This window comes from Ctenopharyngodon idella, chromosome 21 (genome assembly GCF_019924925.1).
Source record: "Ctenopharyngodon idella isolate HZGC_01 chromosome 21, HZGC01, whole genome shotgun sequence".
NCBI lineage: Eukaryota > Metazoa > Chordata > Actinopteri > Cypriniformes > Xenocyprididae > Ctenopharyngodon > Ctenopharyngodon idella.
The window spans coordinates 6,201,136-6,222,619 of NC_067240.1; the positions used below are offsets into that span (position 1 = coordinate 6,201,136).

Below are 21,484 nucleotides of genomic sequence, written 5' to 3' on the forward strand. Positions count from 1 at the left end.
AATTTAGTTGGATTGGTTTAAATTAAACTGCTACTGCCCTCCAATTCAACAAAACGTTTTATTTAGACATAATATAGCTAAAGCATTAAACTTGACACAAACCCTTGGACATTATAAGTTGACCACTGTGACATTGTTATTGTGAACTAAAAAAAAGCAAGAAAAATACATGAAAAAGAGAAGAGTTTTGTCACCTGAAAAGTGGATGTCCAGTCTCTCTGTGCGATGTTTTGTAGACTGACTTCACAGAAGTCACAAAGATATTGACTTAATCTGCTACGTCACATAAAACATCTGATATGCAAATACTCAAAGTTTAAAAAAAAAAAAAAAAAAAAAAAAACTGGTTTAAAAAGATGTCATGCTTAAATTTATATTCATCTATATGGGAAATATTTGAAAGCTTGTGAAACTTATTTACACTAATTCAGAAAAATGTACATTTCGAACAACGTTGTGTTATGATGCACACAGATAAAGTAAAATGTGAAAGTGAAGGTTTTTGAGGTGAGGAAAGTTTATCAAATATTTAAAGATTTAAAGAAATTATTTCTGGAACAGTGGATATCCAGTCATTTCAATGTTCAAATGAATTAGGCTACTGGCCAGAACATGCCATTTATTAAACTTTTGATGTGCAAATAGACCAAAGGATTATTTATTTTGAGAGAAAAATAAACAATTTAATTTTGTGTAGTAATAGGACGTGAAGTTTAATACACTTATTTGTTTCACATCCCTTATTAGATGGCCTGCCAACTTTTGAGTTTAGCTTGGAGTGAGAATTATGGATGGGGGAGGTGGGGTGATTCGATTCATAAGCTTGCGATTCGATTCTGATCTTGATTTATTATCAATTCATTTCAGTTATTTGAAGTCTGATTCATGTGCAGGTGTATATGTAAAAAAAAACTCCTCTCTATATGTCATATTGGAATCACGTTGACACTGGGTCATTGATAAAAAAATTTATTTGGATAATCAACACGCTAATAACAACAACTCAAATTTGTTGAATAAATGTGATGGCATATTTCATTAATATGACTGACTACATGTAATAAAATCAGCCTATTAATTGCAGATAAGAAACTCAAGTTATTCGTAATAAGCGTTTGTACGTCAAATGTATTTTAGATGCATGTTATCATTCAATGCAAACATACGAGAATACATGTGTGCTCAAACCATATTTTACATGCATATACCTTACGACTTTTGTAATGAGATCACTGACGATGAACAAAATATAACAAAAACAACCAAATGAAGCTATATGTCAGTGTGCACTGATGGAACCTTGCATAAAGGCATATATACACAGGAAATGCAACAGAAAAAAGTAATACTGTATATCAGCTCCAAAAACTGAATTTATAATTTTCCAGTATAATAAGATAAAAAATAACTACATTCAGCATAACATTATTTTAATTTAACAGTCAATTAGTTTATCAATTATTACATTAAAATTATTAAATAGCAATGAAATAATTAAATAATTTATTAAAATATCACTATTTTATGGTGCACAATATCGGGGAAAAAAAGGCAGGAAAATTTCCCAGTGCGGTGCAGATAAAAAACAGGCTGAACAAAACCAACCAGAACATAACAAATCAGACTAGTGATCCAGAGTTGATGAATATACTGGTTTGTTAGAATGGTAATTAATCCTGTAACATATATGATAGTCATGCTCACAGTACTAATTAAAATGATTTGAAATGCTCTTTCTTCATATGGTTTTCCTCTTTTCTCTCTCTTGTTCTCTCTCCTGGTCCTGACTGCTTCAAAGCTCTAAGAACAGCCACAAGACAAAACATTTGGATGCAGAAGGCCAGTAGGAATTGTAGTGAGAAAAACTGTAAAAAAAATAAGCAATAGAAACATGAGCCAAGACTGATTATCCAAGCCACAGTGCAGCAGATCACTCTATATCTGAGAGGTTTGTACTTCAGAAAGGTCACAGGATGAACCACTGCCAGGTAACGCTCAACACACATCAGACACTGAAACAGAGGACGACCAGTGAAGAATAGTCCTAGTAAAAACAGTGGTAATTTTGAGATTCTCTGAAAGCAATTTGACATTATATAAAACAAACAATTCAGACAGTTACCAATTTCACAAACAGAGAAATTGAGGTTGAAGAACTCTGATGCGACTCCACTTCCTGTTCCTGTTACAATGAGCCAGATCACATATGAGTGTGTAGGAAAACCAAACAGGAGAGTGATACTGTACATACACATTTTCAGACTTTCAAGTAACCAGAAAGAATCAGCTGTGGAGTTTATAGATAAGAAATTGAATCAAAAAGAGAAATTCATCACCTGAAGAGTGAATGTCCAGTCTCTCTGTACTGTGTTTTGTAGACTGACTTCATAGCTGTCACAAGAATATATATATCTGCTACACGTCACATAAAACATCAGATATGAATATGTTCAAAAAAAATAAAAAATAAAAAATCTTCCTGAGAGGAGACAGAGACAGATATGGAAAAATGTTTATTTCAATTTTGATAATCATCTTTGTCACATGATATGCATAAAATTAGTGAAGACTGTAGTGTCTGAGGTGAAGAACATATTGTCAGTGATAACATCATGTCATGGTTTTATTTTTCAGATTAGCATTACTTTTACTGCATCTTGATATAATTATTAGACTGATTAATTGGACTTGACTTAAAAATTGTTCACAAAGCCACAACTGACTGACCTTAAGTTTAATGCTGACACCAGAACGACTAATTGTGCTATTATTTATAAGTATAAATACAATTGTAAATTAAAAGTTGTCACAAGTATTAATGTGCATGGCTTCATCTGCTTCTCATCCCATAAAAACACAAACATTTTGATATGCAAATATTTCAATTAAAAAATGAGTTTCAAAATGACTAGCTAAACATTTGAAGAAAAGAAACGGTGCACTTCTATGGAATGTTAACTTAAAAAAATATATACATTCATGCAGAAAATTGAGTATCTTCAGTAACCATCTTTTTGTATGAAGTGCACAGATAAAATCAGTGAATATTCAAAGATTCAATCTTTATACATCTGATACTGGCCAGCAGGTGCCACTTATTCAACACCTGATATGCAAATGGTTAGACTGAGCATTTAAAAACTATGACAAAGAAAAAACCCACTACATACTGTATCTGTGTTATGATAGAATGTCAAGTTTGATGTAATCTCTGTGGAAAACACTGGGTCATTGATGAAACTATTATTGGAAAAACAAACCACAAACTAGAAACAACCACTCATGCCACCCATATCTGAATAACACATACATAATAAATCTGTGTAAATAACTAGGACAAGCAAATGTGCAACTATAAATCAGTTTGTGGTGGTAGATCTCTCTAAATAATCAGTAAATGATCACACTAACATGTTCTGAGCCCAATTTACACTGAAAAGGCTGCACAGTCAGTATATCGCAAAAAGGTATGCTCACAGAGATTTTTTAATCAGAGTATAAATGCACATGTTGCCTGAATTTACCCTTTTGGTTACACTTTTTGATGATCTCCTTTAAATATTCTGTTGACTATAAGTATGTCACAGTTAAGTGGCTGAACAGAAGCACACAACGAAGAAGAATTCAGATCCAATAATCTTTACTCCAAAAAGCATGACAGAAGCATGCAGGGAAACAGTAGCACACTCTAACCTTAAATATCAACATTAACACAGGACAAAGACAAGACTCAAACTAATTAACGAGGTGATTGACAAGGCACAGGTGAATGGGATTAACTAGCGAAAAACCAACGTGATCTCATGAGAACGTGTATTTTTACGTAAAGTGTGGTTCTACCACACATACATTTACTTACATTTTCATACACACAAAAACGTACAACTTTGACGTATTTATAACACTAAAACGTAAAAATACTTACATATTAACACCAATAAAACATAAATCATGTAACGTAAAGTGTGAATGTATATGAATTCCCATGTATTATATTAAAATCGTGGCATTAATGTTTTAAATCTGTTGTATTCAATTGTCATATCAGTACATGTTTTAGTCAAATTTATTGAATGCAGTTTACAGCCACAAGACAAAACAACTGGATGGAGAAGAAGTGGAGGAACTGCAGCGATAAAAACTCTATGTATTTCACCATTTTTTAAAAAAGTCAATAAATAAGCAAGAGAAACAGGATCCAAGAGTGATTATCCAAGCTGCAGTGCAGCAGATCACTCTATATCTGAGAGGTTTAAACTTCAGAAAGGTTACAGGATGAACCACTGCCAGGTAATGCTCAACACACATCAGACACTGAAACAGAGGACAACCAGTGAAAACTAGTCCTACAGAAAACAGTGGTAACTTTGAGGTAATTGAAAAGCAAACCAACAGTGTATAAACCAAACAATTCAGAGAGTTAACAAGCTCACAAATAGAGACATTGAGCTTGAAGAATGCAACTCCACTTCCTGTTCCTGTGACGATGAGTCATATAATATAAACATTTGTAGGAACACCAAGCAGGAAACCAATGATGAATGAAAATGAAATCTGCATCTCCATAAAGTTGGTCAGCAGCAGGAAGCATGAAGTGCTCTAAAACTTCCTGGTATACGGCTGCGTTGACCTTGGACCTCAGAAATCACAGTGGACCAACACCAGCAGATGACATAGCACCCCAAACCATCACTGACTGTGGAAACTTTACACTGGACCTCAAGCAACGTGGATTGTGTGCCTCTTCTCTCTTCCTCCAGACTCTGGGACCCTGATTTCCAAAGGAAATGCAAAATTTACTTTCATTAGAGAACATAACTTTGGACCACTCAGCAGCAGTCCAGTCCTTTTTGTCTTTAGCCCAGGCGAGACGCTTCTGACGCTGTCTGTTGTTCAAGAGTGGCTTGACACAAGGAATGCTGAAAGGACAGCTGAAACCCATGTCTTGCACACGTCTGTGCGTAGTGGTTCTTGAAGCACTGACTCCAGCTGCAGTCTAGTTATACTTCTTTGTGAATCTCCCCCACATTTTTGAATGGGTTTTGTTTCACAATCCTCTCCAGGGTGCGGTTATCCCTATTGCTTGTACACTTTTTTCTACCACATCTTTTCCTTCCCTTCGCCTCTCTATTAATGTGCTTGGACACAGAGCTCTGTGAACAGCCAGCCTCTTTAGCAATGACCTTTTGTGTCTTGTTCTCCTTGTGCAAGGTGTCAATGGTCGTCTTCTGGACAACTGTCAAGTCAGCAGTCTTCCCCATGATTGTGTAGCCTACAGAACTAGACTGAGAGACCATTTTAAGGCCTTTGCAGGTGTTTTGAGTTAATTAGCTGATTAGAGTGTGGCACCAGGTGTCTTCAATATTGAACCTTTTAACAATATTCTAATTTTCTGAGATACTGAATTTAAGATTTTCCTTAGTTGTCAGTTATAATCATCAAAATTAAAAGAAATAAACATTTAAAAATATTTCAGTCTGTGTGTAATGAATGAATATAATATACAAGTTTCACTTTTTGAATGGAATTAGTGAAATAAATAAACTTTTTGATGATATTCTAATTATATGACCAGCAGCTGTATATAAACCAGCCCATTCAGACTGAGACAACCATGTTCAGCATATGCAAAATGTAAATAAATAAATGTTCAATAAATTCAGTAGGCCTATATATATAATCCGATATTTTACTGCATTAAATCTAAATAACAAGAATACACTTAAATTACTTCAAAATATGGTTCTATAAATTATTTACTTTATATTAGTGAATCAAGGAAACATTTAAATAGATTTTCATCCAGTATAAATCAGTCTGCAACTCTACATAGTTCTGCAACACATATCTACATTGATATGCAAAATCTCATTTTCTGATTAGTTAAATTTAAATTAATGAAACAAATTAATGAAACAGAGAAACAATAAATGAAACAAAGAGCTCAGTCTCATTTACTCAAAAGCATTAAACTTGCCCAAAAATCTTGGTTATTATCAGACAAGTATAGTAACATTGTTGCTTATTATTGGGGGTAAAAACAATTCAGTTTGAAGAGTGAACGTCCAGTCTGTCTGGATGTGTGTAAATCTCTGTGCTGTGTTTTACAGACTGACTTCACAGCTGTTACAAGAATACATGTGCATGATTTCATCTGTTACATATCACATAAAACACCACATAGATATGCAAATAATAAAAACAAACAAATATATATATATGAGTAAATATCTGAAGTGGCAGGCACTGGCTGACTTTTTTTTTTTTTTTTTACACAACATCAACTTCGTTAACCCTTATCTTCAATAATACTGGCTAATACCAAATTATAGTTACAATATTACTTTTCAGAGAGGTAAAACAGTAATATAATAATAAACTGTGTAAAATGATTTTTAGTGTTAGCATTGGATATGGGAGTAAAGACAATAACAAGTGAAAGTTTGGGATGTCAAGATTAATGCAATAACCTCTGTAGAAACTCTCTATATGGAAAAAGTGACACTGTTGATGAAAACAGTGACAGACTAGGAGCAACCAGCTCTACTAAACTAACTTTACTAAAAATAATGACTGAATTCGCTATTAGATCAAAGTGCATGAATGTTCTGTTTTGTCAGAAAGATAAAGAATCCTGTGATAGTAAATGGGACATATAGGATAGTCATGCTCACAGAAGTTATTAGAATGAGATGAAACGCTCATCCTGACACTGAAACAGAGGATGACCAGTATTGTTTAGTCTTACGTAAAATAGTTTAAACTGCACTATAAAAGAACAAGTCACCGTAAGATGAAATTGTTATATTCTCCCTGTGTGTTTTGTGGACTTTTGGACTGTTTCCTGTCTGGCATCATGGTTTGTAGTTTTTTGTAGTTTTCCCCATTGATTAGTTCTTTCCAGGTGTTTCCCATTTAACCACACCGACTTGTTTTCTTGTTTAGCTTCTTTGTCTGTGTGTAGATAGTGCTTGTGTTCCACTCGTGGTTGGTCCGTCATTGTATGAGTTTGCTTAGTTCCTTTGTGTTTCCTTGTGGTTTTATTAAACTTCCTAGCATTTAGATCCTTTCTCTTGCTTGCTCATTCTAACCCAGCATGACAGAAATATAGCTAGTGATACATGATGTCCAATTTAGTGGACAGAAGATTAATCAGAATTTCCTCTCAATCAAAAATCAATACTTGTGGAAAATTTAACGATGTTTTTTGATGTTACATTTTCTTTTTACATGTGAGAGTCTTTTAGGATAGAAGGAATGGTAACTTGGCATTTCTGATCAGCCATCTGCCATCTTGGTTTGGAGAAAAAAAAAAAAAAAAAAAATCCACATACAACAGCCACTTAGTGGCAGTGTATAGGATGATGTACTAGTGTCCACTGTAGTGGTTGATGTGCAATTGTGCAATCAAAACCATGCATATATGCAAGAAACAGCTTTTTTAATAGCTGTGTGTTGACCTCTATGTTTAAAAGGGTTAAGTTACTGTTTACAAACAACTGCTTCTGGGTACTTCTCACAAACCAGAAAAGAATTGCATTCTATGAGCACTTTCTTATATTTCCATCAAGAAAGTTAAATCAGAACAAACTCAAGGTTTTGCTATGAACTTCACATGTTTGGGGCATCATAGCTCTAAAACACGACTGACTCGTTGCAAGTGATTGAAGTCTGGTTCGTTTCTTCAAACTTGGGCCTAAAGCATGAAGCTGGTTTAAGTGGTTTCCCAGGTATGTTTCAGTTTAGACTGCACCATGTGTTTTAGGCACCATGAAAGTGACTCTGCTTTTAGCAGTGTTCATCGCCATAGTAATTTATGCTACACAGTATAAATGTCTGTGCTGTGTTTTGTAGACTGACTTTAAAGCTGTCACAAGGACTAATGCTATCGGCCTTATCTGCTACTCATCGCAACACAAATTTTGACATGCAAATATTTAAGTGACAAAAAGTGAAGAAAAGACTGACTGAACATTTGAACCAAAAATATAGTGTACTTTTATACAGAATAGGTTAACTTGAAAATGTTTAAAACTATTTACATTCATGCAGAAATTTGTATAACTTCAATAACCATCTTTGTAGTATGATGTGCACAGATAAAATCAGTGGAAATGCAAAGATTTAATCTTTATACATCTATGTCACTAACCAGTAGGTGCCACTCAGTCAGCACCTAACATTCACGTTATTATAATGAGCATGACAAAGAAAAACAAACAATATAAATTTGTGTAATGGCCGGATGTCAAGTTTGATGTAATATCAGTGACAATCCTCATTATGAAAAACTAATGTAACCACTCACACATTTCTTAAACAGAATCAGAATAAACAGAATAAATATGAATAGAACAATCAAAAATAAAGTTATTAGTTACTGAATAAACAGTGAATGACAGAGAGTCCCAAAACTGCTAATGTGGCAAAAAGATCTAAAGTAGCATATATGCCATAAAAGGTGCATTTGCACAGATGGGAAAATATACTACAAGGACAAAAAAGTGATTTACAATTTTCCCAAGCAATCATAAAAGTTCTAAATAAAATATTGTTGAGTAACTTAATTCCGTAATATATTAAAATAGCAGGTCTTATAAGAGACAGGGGCAGGAGAGTTTTCCAGTGCGGTGCAGATATAGAACAGGCTGAACAAAACCAGACAGCACATAACAAACCAAACCAGGAAACCAATATGCAGCAGTAAGCCTTTTTCTGAAAATGCTAAAAACTCCTGCAATACTATATGGGACATATGTGATAACCATGGTCACAGTAGTTATTAGAATGAGATAAAATGCTCTTCTCTTCATGTGGTTTTCCTCCTCTCTCTCTCTCCCTCTCTCTCCTGGTCCTGACTGCTTCAAAGCTCTGAGAACAGCCACAAGACAAAACAACTGGATGGAGAGGAAGAGTGGGAACTGCACTGACAAGAACCACATATGTACACTGTAGTGTGGGACTATAGTATACAAGTTGCACAAACAGGAGCCAAGAATAATTATCCAGGCCGCAGCAGAGCAGATCACTCTATATCTGAGAGGTTTGTACTTCAGAAAGGTTACAGGATAAACCACTGCCAGGTAACGCTCAACACACATCAGACACTGAAACACAGGACGACCAGTAGTAATTAGTCCTACTAAAAATAGTTTAAACTCCAATATAAATGAAAACCACTCTGACAGTACAAAGGTCAAACAATTCACGCAGTAACCAATCTCAGAAACAGAGAGATTAAGAATGAAAAACTCTGATGCAACTCCACTTCCTGCTCCTGTGATGATGAGCCATATAATATAGGAGTGTGTAGGAAGACCAACCAGGAAACAGATGCTGTACACACAGAATTCCAGAATTTCCACAAGCCCAAAGGACTGAGTTGTGGAGTTTGTAGATGTTTCAGGTGTGGTGAAGTTCACTGTAGAGTTATTCATCTCGTCTGTGTTTGTCTTCTCCTTTCAGCTCACAAAACATTATTATTATTATTATTATGTAGCTGTAACCCATGGGGGAAAGGAAGTGTACATGAGCCAGGTAATTCATACTAAATAAAACTGAAATATCCATAGTAAACCAATATTAAATTACTTCAAAATATGGTTCTATAAATTCAGTAGTATTTAAGGTGATTTTATATGTTCATCAGCCTGCATTAATAGGCAAAATCTTTCTATTGTATTTCCACTGAACTAAGTTTCATTTTAATGAAATAAAAAGAGATGTTAATTTTTCCTTAAAAAAAAAAATCAACACAGTGACAATGCTTCTTCTTAACAGTAAAAACAAGAAATTAAATCAAAAAGAGGAGTTTATCACCTGAAGATCACCTCATAGAGTCTCTCTGGATGTGTATGAATCTCTGTGCTGTGTCTTGTAGACTGACTTCACAGATGTCACAAGACTATATGTGCATGACATCATATGTTGCATGTCACATAAAACAGATATGCAAAAATTTGTCGTAAACAGATTAAAGGTTCAAATTGTCACGACTCCAACCGATCCCTCAGCACCAGACTCCTCAGCTCCTCCCACTTGTTTCCATTCCTAAGAATACTAACCTTCACCTCCTGTCACCAATCATGGCCTGCTATTTAAACCACTATCCAGCGTTAGCGTCAGTTCTGGCAGGTCACGTCAGTCAAGCTCGCATCAGCTGACTCCCAGGTGACTCACGTCTACCTATAGGACTACGACGCCTATCACAGCATCCATATATAAGCTCCTCAGTATTATCAGTAGCTATCACATTTATCAGAGCTAATTAAATGGCGAATTCGACAGGCAAACATCATCTCACTAGGAATTGTGCAATCAGGATTTTAGCAAGAGGGATATTGCTGCTCTCCCTGCTCTTATCCATGCTAGGCTGCCCAGAACAGAATTCTTGCCCAAAAACAGAATCATACCGCCAATACAAACTCTATGCAATTATCAATTATATTTGACAGTGGTCCTGACAGAAATCCAGCGTTAGCGTCAGTTCTGGCAGGTCACGTCAGTCAAGCTTGCATCAGCTGACTCCCAGGTGACTTATGTCTACCTATAGGAATACGACGCCTATCACAGCATCCATATATAAGCTCCTCAGTATTATCAGTAGCTGTCGATTTCTCAGAAGCTAATTACCCTTCTCCATCCCCAGCTCCTCCTCTCGTCAGTCAGGATTAGGCCTTATGATTCCCCTGAATCAAACTAATTCTGGAAAATGTTAAATTATTGACATTAATTATATCTGCATATGTTGGTTCTGTTCTGTTTACCCTAGGGGGGTTATTGCTGCTCTCTCTGCTCTTATCCATGCTAGGCTGCATGGATGTGCAGGGAGTTCTTGCCCAGAACAGAATCATACCGCCAATACAAACTCTATGCAATTATCAATTATATTTGACGATAGTGGTCCTGACAGAACTCACATTCACGCTATTTTCTGAAGGATAAATTAGTTACAAGGACACAAAAGTGATTTACAATTTTCCCAAGCAATAATTAAAGTTCTAAGTAAAATATTGTTGAGTAACTTAATTCCATAATATATTACAAAATAGCAGGTCTTATAAGAGACAGGGGCAGGAGAGTTTTCCAGTGCGGTGCAGATATAGAACAGGCTGAACAAAACCAGACAGCACATAACAAACCAAACCAGGAAACCAATATGCAGGAATAAGATTTTTTCCGACAACGGTAAAAAATCCTGCAATGCTATATGGGACATATGTGATAACCATGGTCACAGTAGTTATTAGAATGAGATAAAAAGCTCTTCTCTTCATGTGGTTTTCCTTCTCTCTCTCTCTCCATCTCTCTCCTGGTCCTGACTGCTTCAGAGCTCTGAGAACAACCACAAGACAAAACAACTGGATGAAGAAGAAGAGTAGAAACTGAACTGACAAGAACCACATTTGTACAGTGTTGTGTGGGTCTATAGTATACATGCAGCGCAAACAGGAGCCAAGAATAATTATCCAGGCCGCAGTGCAGCAGATCACTCTATATCTGAGAGGTTTGAACTTCAGAAAGGTTACAGGATGAACCACTGCCAGGTAACGCTCAACACAGATCAGACACTGAAACACAGGACGACCAGTAGTAATTAGTCCTACTAAAAATAGTTTAAACTGCAATATAAATGAAAACCACACTGACAGTACAAACATCAAACAATTCACACAGAAACCAGTCTCAGAAACAGAGAGATTGAGGATGAGAAACTCTGATGCAACTCCACTTCCTGCTCCTGTGATGATGAGCCATATGACATAGGAATGTGTAGGAAGACCAACCAGGAAACCGATGCTGTACACACAGAATTCCAGAATTTCCACAAGCCCAATGGACTGAGTTGCGGAGTTTGTAGATGTTTCAGGTGTGGTGAAGTTCACTGTAGAGTTATTCATCTCATCTGTATTTGTCTTCTCCTTTCAACTCACAAAACATCAATATGTGGCTGTGATCAATGGAAAAAGAGAAGTGTACATGAGCCAGGCAATTAATGGATACTAAATTAAAACTGAAATATCCATAGTATACCAATATTAAAAGACTTCAAAATATGGTTCCATAAATTCAGTAGTAATAAAGAGGATTTCATATGTTCATCAACCTACATTAATAGGCAAAATTTTTGTTTCTATTGTATTTCCACTGAACTTTCTTCTTTTAAATGAAATAAAAAGAGTTGTTTCTATTTACTTTTTCCTAATTTTTCCTAAAAAAAAGTAAAATAAAAATCAACACAGTGACAGTGCTTCTTATTAACTGTAAAAACAAGAAATTAAATCAAAAAGAGGAGTTTATCACCTGAAGAGTGAACGCCCAGTCTCTCTGGATGTGTGTAAATCTCTGTGCTGTGTTTTACAGACTGACTTCACAGCTGTTACAAGAATATATGTGCATGATTTCATCTGATACACATCACATAAAACATCACATATGCAAATATTAAAAGTAAACAAATTAAAGGCCGGTTTCCCGGACAGAGATTAAGCCTAGTCCTAGAATAAAACGGCCCTTTAAACCAGATTAACAGAATCTGCTTTCGCTGTCATGGTTTTAAATAGTCCTAGACTTAGTCTAGTCCAGAGTTTAATAAGCTGATTTCCTGGAGGAAGACTAGTGCTACTCCAGGACTAAATTGAGGCTTAAATTAAACCTACCACGAGGCAGGTTTAACTTCAGATTAATGTTGTGTTTCTAAGAAAACACATGTGTTGCTTGGCTATATATCGATATTGATATACACTATATATATTATATGTGTGTGTGTGTGTGTGTGTGTGTGTGTGTGTGTGTGTGTGTGTGTGTGTGTGTGTGTGTTTTGATGCTGTTTACTTTATTTAAACAACCATTGTTTCTGGTTCAAATGTGATTGCTTCTTGAAATGGTTACTATTTGAATTTACTTGATGTTTTCATTTTGAAATAACATTACAATCTAGTAACCCAATCAAACAGGACTTTCCCATCATGCTTTGCACCGGGCTGAATTGGGAGAGTAAATGTTCAGATAAACTGTTATTTTATGCATTTTTAGCAAGATGAAACAATGGAGAGACTTCTTAATGTTTCATGTTCTATTATGTTGGTATTTAAAAGTTTCTGTTATGTTTGTGTTTTTTTGGAGATTACCATTGTGGTGTAATTTCTAGACTGCTAACACAGAATGTTACATGTGTAAATAGTTATGTTTAGTTATGTAAATCACAGGACAAAACAAAAGGCATTAATAACAATCGTAGGATAATTATAGAATTCATTACAAACAGATTTCCAGGAACTTCTTTTTTTCACAGCTGATGTGTTTTGATGCTTGCTTTAAAAGAACTTTCTCGTTTAGTAAAGTCTCGTTTTTATTTTTTTATTTTTTTTTTTATTGCAGTCTTTTTCTGCTGCCATTATTTTCCTTGGATTTTCTTCTCAGTTCCATGCAATTTTAAGCTTTTCTTGGTTCATTCCATGTTTTATAGGCAATCTCTCTCATGCTAATTCAGATTAGCACAGTTGGTTTTAAATTAATCTGTTTTATTTTAATTTAGGACTCCATAGTCTAGGTTTTAGTACTTAATCTGTGTTTCAGAAAGCCATTTTTGAAGCCACGATTAACTATTCTAAATTAAGGCCTACTCCTGGCTTAATTTAAACCCTGTCCGGGAAACCACCCCTATAGGTTCAAATATTTGACTTATTGTGTTTGAAATGGTTCACCAAGGCACAATTTATACACAATCGTGAAATAATTATCCCTTAGGCCCAACGACATTCCTGGAGCACCTCCCCCATTCAGGAGCATTCAGGTAATCGGATCATTAGTAGAGACTCCAAAACATTTCTGTTTCTTTTTAGCTTGTCCACAAACAAATTTATGTAATTTATGTATGAAGGTGGTGTGCAGAGCATTCCAAGAAGACTGTGGAATACCTACGTTTACACTAGCGCGATTTTGTTTTAAAATACATAACTTTTGCTACGGTTATGTCTGCCGTCCACACTACTCCCTCGAAAACAGAGACTTTACAACATTACAGACCCCATCAGTCAAGTCCAAAGCAAGACACGCAACCCATAGCAATGAGTTATGGCCACAACACCTCAGACTGACAGATACGTAAAAATAAATGGGAATTTAGACTACTTTAGTTTTGTACACCTTGTCAGGTTAATTAAAATCAAATGCATTTTGTTTTATTGATCACAATATCCTCATTGATATTTGTTTGAGAGTGGCACTTTTGATTAATTTTGAAAAATGGGCAGGGGCTCGAGACCCCAAAGTATTTGTGTCATTTATTGCTTTGTGGACCCTAAGAAGATTAGCAACCACTCTGTAGAAACTAATGAGGATCCAAATAAAGAATATAGAGTAAAAACTTCAGTTAGAAAATCAGTTAGTTACTTCTAACTATTTGCTTTTATTTTTTGCTGTGGTTTTTGTTGTTTTTAGTTGTTTGATCTGATTGTCTGAATATTTTATTGTCACCATTGTTGAGATTCATGCGTTGATTGCTCATATCTGTGTTTGTCATTGGAGTTTACTGTTTTCTGCTCTTTTTTTTTTTAATATATTAAACAGTGTGATCTCATGTTGCAGTAAAACAGGGTTTGTAATTCAAATGTATTAATGGCATAACACAATTACTACATGCAAATGACATCAGTAATTTAGGTTATTTCACAATGATTATAAATCCATCAATAGCTAAAAATCATCATCTGATCTCATTTCAGCTCTATTTGCTACTTGACAAACACACTGTCAAAGACAAACAGATCCCAACTAATGGAAACACCAATCACCATTATGGTGACTTCAAATTAAACATGAGCGTTAAACTTCTGTTAATTCTCAATAAGAACTTCTGTAGATTAATGTCAGAAATAAAGTCAATCGGGTTAGTAATATGTGAATCTGTAATGCTGTTTGTGGAGTTGTTTAATCATCCTCTGCTGAGATCTGTAGAGATTTAATGTCTTCTTTTATCTTCAGTTGATGTCATCTAAGGCTGTGGCTGATGTGAGAGTTGTAGCTCTTGTGCTTCTGTTTGTCTCTTTTTTTCTGTTTTCTTCTTTCCTTCAGTCATTCTGCTTGTTAACAGGCTTGTTAATGCTAAGATGATTCTATAAATAATATATAAAGATTTTGTGGCTCAGATAAGGTCCAGTTCTGGTTTATTTCTTTGCTCTTGGCTGACATGGCATTGCTATGGCCTGCTTGTGGCTCAGATCTGGCAAACAGGAGCGGTCCACCCAAGTGCCATCATTCCATGCCACATGTGGCCCATATCATCATACCACGCTTGGCAGATGTAGGCCGGATCTGGGCCGGCACAAAGTTGCTATCTGGGAGTTTACCACCTGAAGAGTAAATGTCTAGTAATAGATTTTAACCCTGATTTGCACCCCTAATCAAGGCTTGTCGCAAACGATTTTTTGTCCAAAAAATCATTTATTGTGTCATGTCATTACGATTATTTAACTGTTCCCGATCGAGACAGTGTCCCCGATCTGATATCGTAAATATAAAACATGTTTGATATTTATGACTCTTGATCGGGCTGCCTCTGACGTGATACTCGCGATAGGAGAGCCTGCTGACAACGTTGATTGTTTTTCTTCTCAAATCACGTTTGAACTGATCTTGTCATCACTAGGTCATGCTTTCCAAATGCTGCTCCTGCAGGAGCAACTCCTGAGCATCACTACCACAGCACATGTGGACATAACTGGGAGATGTGGTCCACCTTCAGCTCAGGCAGGAGCAACTCCTGAGTGTCAATGCCACAGTAGTGACTCTCACTCATGACTCCAAGTTGATAAATGCAACAGCAAATGTTTCCCAGAGTAAAGCACTCTCCTACAGCTCCCCAGAAGCCTCCCCCAGGCCACAGCCACAACAGCACCCCTTCTGTACTTAAAAACTGAGTCTTGCATGGCAATTAAGCTTAATAGCTTCAAGATTATATGGGTAAGCGAACTTGTGAAATGTACATAAATCTCTGTTCTGTGTTTTGTTGTGTTAAAATGTGTAAAACATTATTTACATTCATGCAGAAAATTGTGTAACTTCACTAACCATCTTTGTAATATGATGTACAAAGATAAAATCAGTGAAGATTCAAAGATTCAATCTTAATCTGATACTGGCCAGCAGGTGCTACTCATTCAACAAATGATATGCAAATTATTATAGTGAGCATTTGAAAAACAAATAAAAGAAAAGACAAACAATATAAATCTGGGTTATGGCAAGATGTCAAGTTTGATGCAATAATCTCTGTGGCAACCCTCATTATGGAAAAGGTGACACTGGGCCATTGATTAATTTTTTTATTGAAAAAACAAACCATATACTAATGGTAACCACTCATTCATCTGTTAAACACAATCAGAATAAACAGAATAAATCTGACTAGAACAACCAAATATACAGCTATAATTCAGTTTATGGTTTATAATGACATAACAAAAACCCTATTAAAAACCTTCATTTAGAAGGGGAAAAATCAGCTACAAGAATACAAAAGTGATTTACAATTTTCCCAAGCAATAAAAGTTCCAAGTAATATTTGTGTAATTTAATTCCATAATATATTACAATAGGTCTTATAAGAGACATGGGTAGGAGAGTTTTCCAGTGCGGTGCAAATAAAGAACAGGCTGAACAAAACCAGACAGCACATAACAAACCAAACCAGGAAACCAATTTGCAGGAATAAGCTTTTCTGTGACAATGGTAAAAAATCCTGCAATACTATATGGGGCATATGTGATAACCATGGTCACAGTGGTTAATAGAATGAGATAAAACGCTCTTTTCTTCATGTGGTTTTCCTCCTCTCTCCCTCTCTCTCCTGGTCCTGACTGCTTCAGAGCTCTGAGAACAGCCACACAGCAGAACAACTGGATGAAGACGAAGAGTAGAAACTGAACTGACAGGAACCACATATGTACAATGTTGTGTGGGTCTATAGTATACATGCAGCACAAACAGGAACCAAGAATAATTATCCAGGCCACAGTGCAGCAGATCACTCTATATCTGAGAGGTTTGAACTTCAGAAAGGTTACAGGATGAACCACTGCCAGGTAACGCTCAACACAAATCAGACACTGAAACAGAGGACGACCAGTAGTAATTAGTCCTACTAAAAATAGTTTAAATTGCACTATAAATGAAAACCACACTGACAGTACAAAGGTCAAACAATTCACACAGAAACCAGCCTCAGAAATAGAGAAATTGAGGATGAAGAACTCTGATACAACTCCACTTCCTGCTCCTGTGATGATGAGCCATATAATATAGAAATGTGTAGGAAGACCAACCAGGAAACCGATGCTGTACACACAAATGTTCAGAACTTCCACAAGCCCAATGGACTGAGTTGTGGAGTTTGTAGATGTTTCAGGTGTGGTGAAGTTCACTGTAGAGTTAATCATCTCCTCTTCTTTCAGCTCACAAAACATTATTATGTAGCTATGATCAATGGGAAAAGAGAAGTGCAGGCAATTAAATACTAAATTAAAACTGAAATAGAGCAAACCAACATTAAATTATTTCAAAACATGGTTCTATAAATTCAGTAGTACTTAAGGTGATTTTATATCTTCATCAGCCTATGTTAACTGGCCAAATTTCTGCTCCCATTTTATTTCCTGAAGTGATTTCTTCTTTTCAATTAAGTAAAAAGAGCTCAATTTCTATTTACTTATTTAATTTTTCCTAAAATACAAATCAACACAGTGCAATGTTTCTTTCTTATAAACTGTAAAAACAAGAAATTGAATCAAAAAGAGGAGTTTATCACCTGAAGAGTAAATTTCTGGTCTCTCTAGATTTCTGATCTCTAGTATATTCTTCTCTGCTGTTTTGTAGACTGACTTCACAGCTGTAATAAGAATATATGTGCAAGACTTCATCTTTAGACATCACGTAAAAAACACCAGATATGCAAATATTCAAAGTAAACAAATTAAAGGTTCAAATATATAACTTATTGGGTTTGAAATTGTTCACCAAGGCACAATTTATACACAAAATTGAAATAATTGTCCCTTACTGCATAGATAATGTGGGATTACAAATTTAAGAATCTGTTTAAGATCTGCTGATCCTACATCCTGACATAACCTCACATGAAATATTAAGGTGAAGTATATTGTATTTAACATTTTGAGGTAAAGATAATCACAATTTAAGGAGATCAAGGCAGGCAGCCCAGGTGTCTGTAACATTAACCTTTTGTCTTCATGCACTTCCTAACCATTTGGCAAGACAAGCTCAAGATACAGCTGTGCCTTTGTCTCTATGATAATGTAAAGGTATGGGCCATACTGTCAGACTGAGTGGATTAGCACCTATGCATTTAAATGACACCGTTATGTTGATTAGATCATGGCTGGGAAATGTAGGGAATGGGCTGATTCCTGCACTGCATTTGCATGCTTTGTTTAGATTGTCTCCACCTCTACTCTATGTATCCCTCCCCTTGAATGTATATGAACTACCAAGTACACTGCCTTAGTTGGACTTGGATGACTACAGCGACGCACAGCGCGTTTCTCAATAAAGAGTAACTTCTGCTTGAAAGATATCCCAACGTCTCCTGGTCTCTGCTTCGACGAGGAAAAAGTTTCCTACAGTTTTGGTGCCGTGACCCGGATAGAGCTTCTCACCTCAATCCTGATTGAAACTTCAAGCACAACAAAGAAGTTTTATCCTCTGCTTTATAAGGGAAGGTTGTTTATCCTCTGTTTAATCAGGGAAGGTGGTGTGTTAACAGAATAGTCATCCTCTACTTTGCTAGAGAAGAAGGTTCATTCTCTGTTAATTCAGGGAAGGTTACAACTGTTACAGTGTGTAAGCAAGTTGGTTTTACTCTGCTCACCAGAGAAGGTTGAATATATTACGATGAGTATTAACTAGGTTAACCTCTGCTCTGTCAGGGAAGTGTTGAAGTGTATTGTTGTGCCAGAAAGACATTACAAAATGTTGATAAAGAACACTAGACTAATTCCAACAACTGAGAAAGGTGGACTAGCTACCCCTTTATGGACAGATAGTGAGTTCAAATCATTGTTAGGAAAGCACATGGACTCAATAGTGACTGAGTCAGTCAGATTGGATTTGACAAAGAAATTTGGGATTCATCCAGAAAAAGTTTGGTCTATTGAAGAATGCAAAAAGGTACTTGGTGCTTGTATTCGGAAGAAAAATATGAAGGGCATTATCTGCTGCCACAGAGAATTTACTCTATCCATTGCACAAGAACAAATCCAACGTATTGCTAAGTTAGAAAAGCAGAACAAACAGTTGCACACTCGAGTGTCTCGTCTCACTCAGAAGTTGGGTCTTAACAAAGCCTCAACCAAATGTGACTCAAAAGACCAACAGTCAGATGAAAGCTATCCTGACTTACAGTCTTTCTGTAGACTAGAGGGCAATAGCAATACTGGATTCATGGATAAAGATGTAAATGCAGTTGAAGTGTGTGGAGCGAGACAAAAGGCTCAGAGTAGGGTAAAGGGGGTTGACACAATTCCATCTGTAACCCCCATACTGCAGTTACAAGCAGTCAGTGCCGCTCTAGGTCCTGAAGACATAGAAAGACTTGCTGAGAGTTTGCCATCAGTGCAGAGAAATTTTTCTGAGTTTAGGACAGAGTTGTCCAGGAAAATGAAGCTCTATGATATGTCCCTAGCTGAAGTCACCCAGCTAATGTCACAAATCCTGAAAGAGTCAGAATTCAGTGATTTTGAAAGTGCTGTAAATAATTCTGAGTTTCAGCATTCCAGCAAAGGTGAATTGAGAGAAGGAGTTCTGAGAGTGTTACAGAACCTTGTTGGACCAAAGGTGGACTGGTCAAAGATCACTAGTTGTGTACAGAAGAAGGATGAAACTGTAAGTGAGTACACTGAAAGATTTTGTCAGTCGGCTGCAGTATACAGTGGAATAGCTGACACTCCAGAGAAGGTGTTAGAGGATAATGGACCACTGGTCCGCATGTGGTTTGATGGGCTCTCATCAGAATACAGAAATGCATTGCCTTTCTTAGACCTCACATGGTCCAATGGAACCCTACAAAACAACTTGGATAGGTTAGCTATTTGGGAAAGAGACTCGGATGTCAAGACAAGAGTAAAGATTGCAGCAGCATCCTTTAAGGTCAACACAGAGAATCGACAGAAACGTAAATGTCCTAAGAGAGAAGGCAGTTGTCATTACTGTGGTAAACCTGGACATTGGATGAAAGAGTGTAGGAAAAACAAAAAGACATTTAAAGAAATGAACAGCTTTACTCAGCTCCTACTCAGTCTACTTGCTACATTGAAACTGCCCCTCCCCTCTTCTCCAAACTCTTGGAGCAACAGCTTGCTGACATGCTAACCATTTGGGCTGTGAGTGCTTAATTTCCCCAGTAATCTACAAGAAAGCTGAAAGACTCATTCTGAACAAAAGAAAGTTGACTGTCACTTCCACCATTTGGGGTACACTGGTTAAGTACACTCACAGCCTTAAATGTTATGCTACAGCACACTCCATTCACTTATCCATCCTCTGTGGGTTATGATGTCTGCTATGACTGATGTTTCATTGGAAGATGGAGATGTAGCACAGTGAAGTTTACAAATTAACTACAGGGAGAGAATAGGACACACAGACCAGTGAGGAGCCCAGGGAAGAACCTGAAGTGCAACAGGCCTCGGGGGCCAACCCTGTGGTGAAGACTTCCTCATAGGTTTCCACCTCTCAGTAGTTTATCCCCACCTTACTGGTCTATAGGTGTCAAATTGATTAAGACTAGGTTAAAAAAAAAAAAGGAACAAAACCACTATACGATCACTAGAAGTTTATGATGATCAGAGTTAGACAGAAAAACTATACGATCATCAGAGGTCTAACGTACTAAAGTCTATGCATGAATAATGCTGGTCTGCTGTTTCTTTGTTTTCTTGTGTTGCAGGTATGTGTATATGCCATGACGGCTCATAAGCAGCACCTGGTGTAAAGCATCACCTCAGATATCCATGAACAACCTTCATGACGACAGAGTCATCTGAGCAACTCGGAGTTGCACAACGACAAACAATATCTGAGCAACTTGGAACAGACATGGAAATGCATTGGAAATGGACTCTACAGGGAACAGACTCCACAGCTATTCAGGCGCCATGGACTTTTAGGACTTCCACGCTTATGCTACATGGTTTTCTGTGTCATCATGTAGTTTATACAACATATTACCACCCATATTGTCAGACTGAGTGGATTAGCACCTATGCATTTGAATGACACCGTTATGCTGATTAGATCATGGCTGGGAAATGTAGGGAATGGGCTGATTCCTGCACTGCATTTGCATGCTTTGTTTAGATTGTCTCCACCTCTACTCTATGTATCCCTCCCCCTTGAATGTATATGAACTACCAAGTACACTGCCTTAGTTGGACTTGGATGACTACAGCGACGCACAGCGCGTTTCTCA

The 21,484-nt window shown here is 36.5% G+C and overlaps 3 protein-coding genes across 3 annotated transcripts; all 3 read right to left on the minus strand.

The window, feature by feature from the left end:
• Positions 1-8,594: 8,594 nt before the first annotated feature.
• LOC127504307 (chemokine XC receptor 1-like) lies at positions 8,595-9,437 on the minus strand. The gene has a single exon (XM_051878860.1). It carries the CDS (start codon positions 9,435-9,437, stop codon positions 8,595-8,597), a length of 843 nt encoding a protein of 280 aa, XP_051734820.1.
• Positions 9,438-11,057: 1,620 nt separating this feature from the next.
• LOC127504308 (uracil nucleotide/cysteinyl leukotriene receptor-like) lies at positions 11,058-11,900 on the minus strand. The gene has a single exon (XM_051878861.1). It carries the CDS (start codon positions 11,898-11,900, stop codon positions 11,058-11,060), a length of 843 nt encoding a protein of 280 aa, XP_051734821.1.
• A 4,701-nt stretch (positions 11,901-16,601) lies between these two features.
• Positions 16,602-17,438, minus strand: LOC127504309 (uracil nucleotide/cysteinyl leukotriene receptor-like). Its single transcript, XM_051878862.1, has one exon. The coding sequence runs from the start codon at positions 17,436-17,438 to the stop codon at positions 16,602-16,604; it is 837 nt and encodes a 278-aa protein (XP_051734822.1).
• Between the last annotated feature and the right edge of the window lie 4,046 nt (positions 17,439-21,484).

Bases quoted from the DNA above. Each gene is read 5' to 3' on its own strand.
- LOC127504308 (XM_051878861.1), bottom strand. From the start codon at position 11,900: ATGAATAACTCTACAGTGAACTTCACCACACCTGAAACATCTACAAAC.
- LOC127504309 (XM_051878862.1), bottom strand. From the start codon at position 17,438: ATGATTAACTCTACAGTGAACTTCACCACACCTGAAACATCTACAAAC.
- LOC127504307 (XM_051878860.1), bottom strand. From the start codon at position 9,437: ATGAATAACTCTACAGTGAACTTCACCACACCTGAAACATCTACAAAC.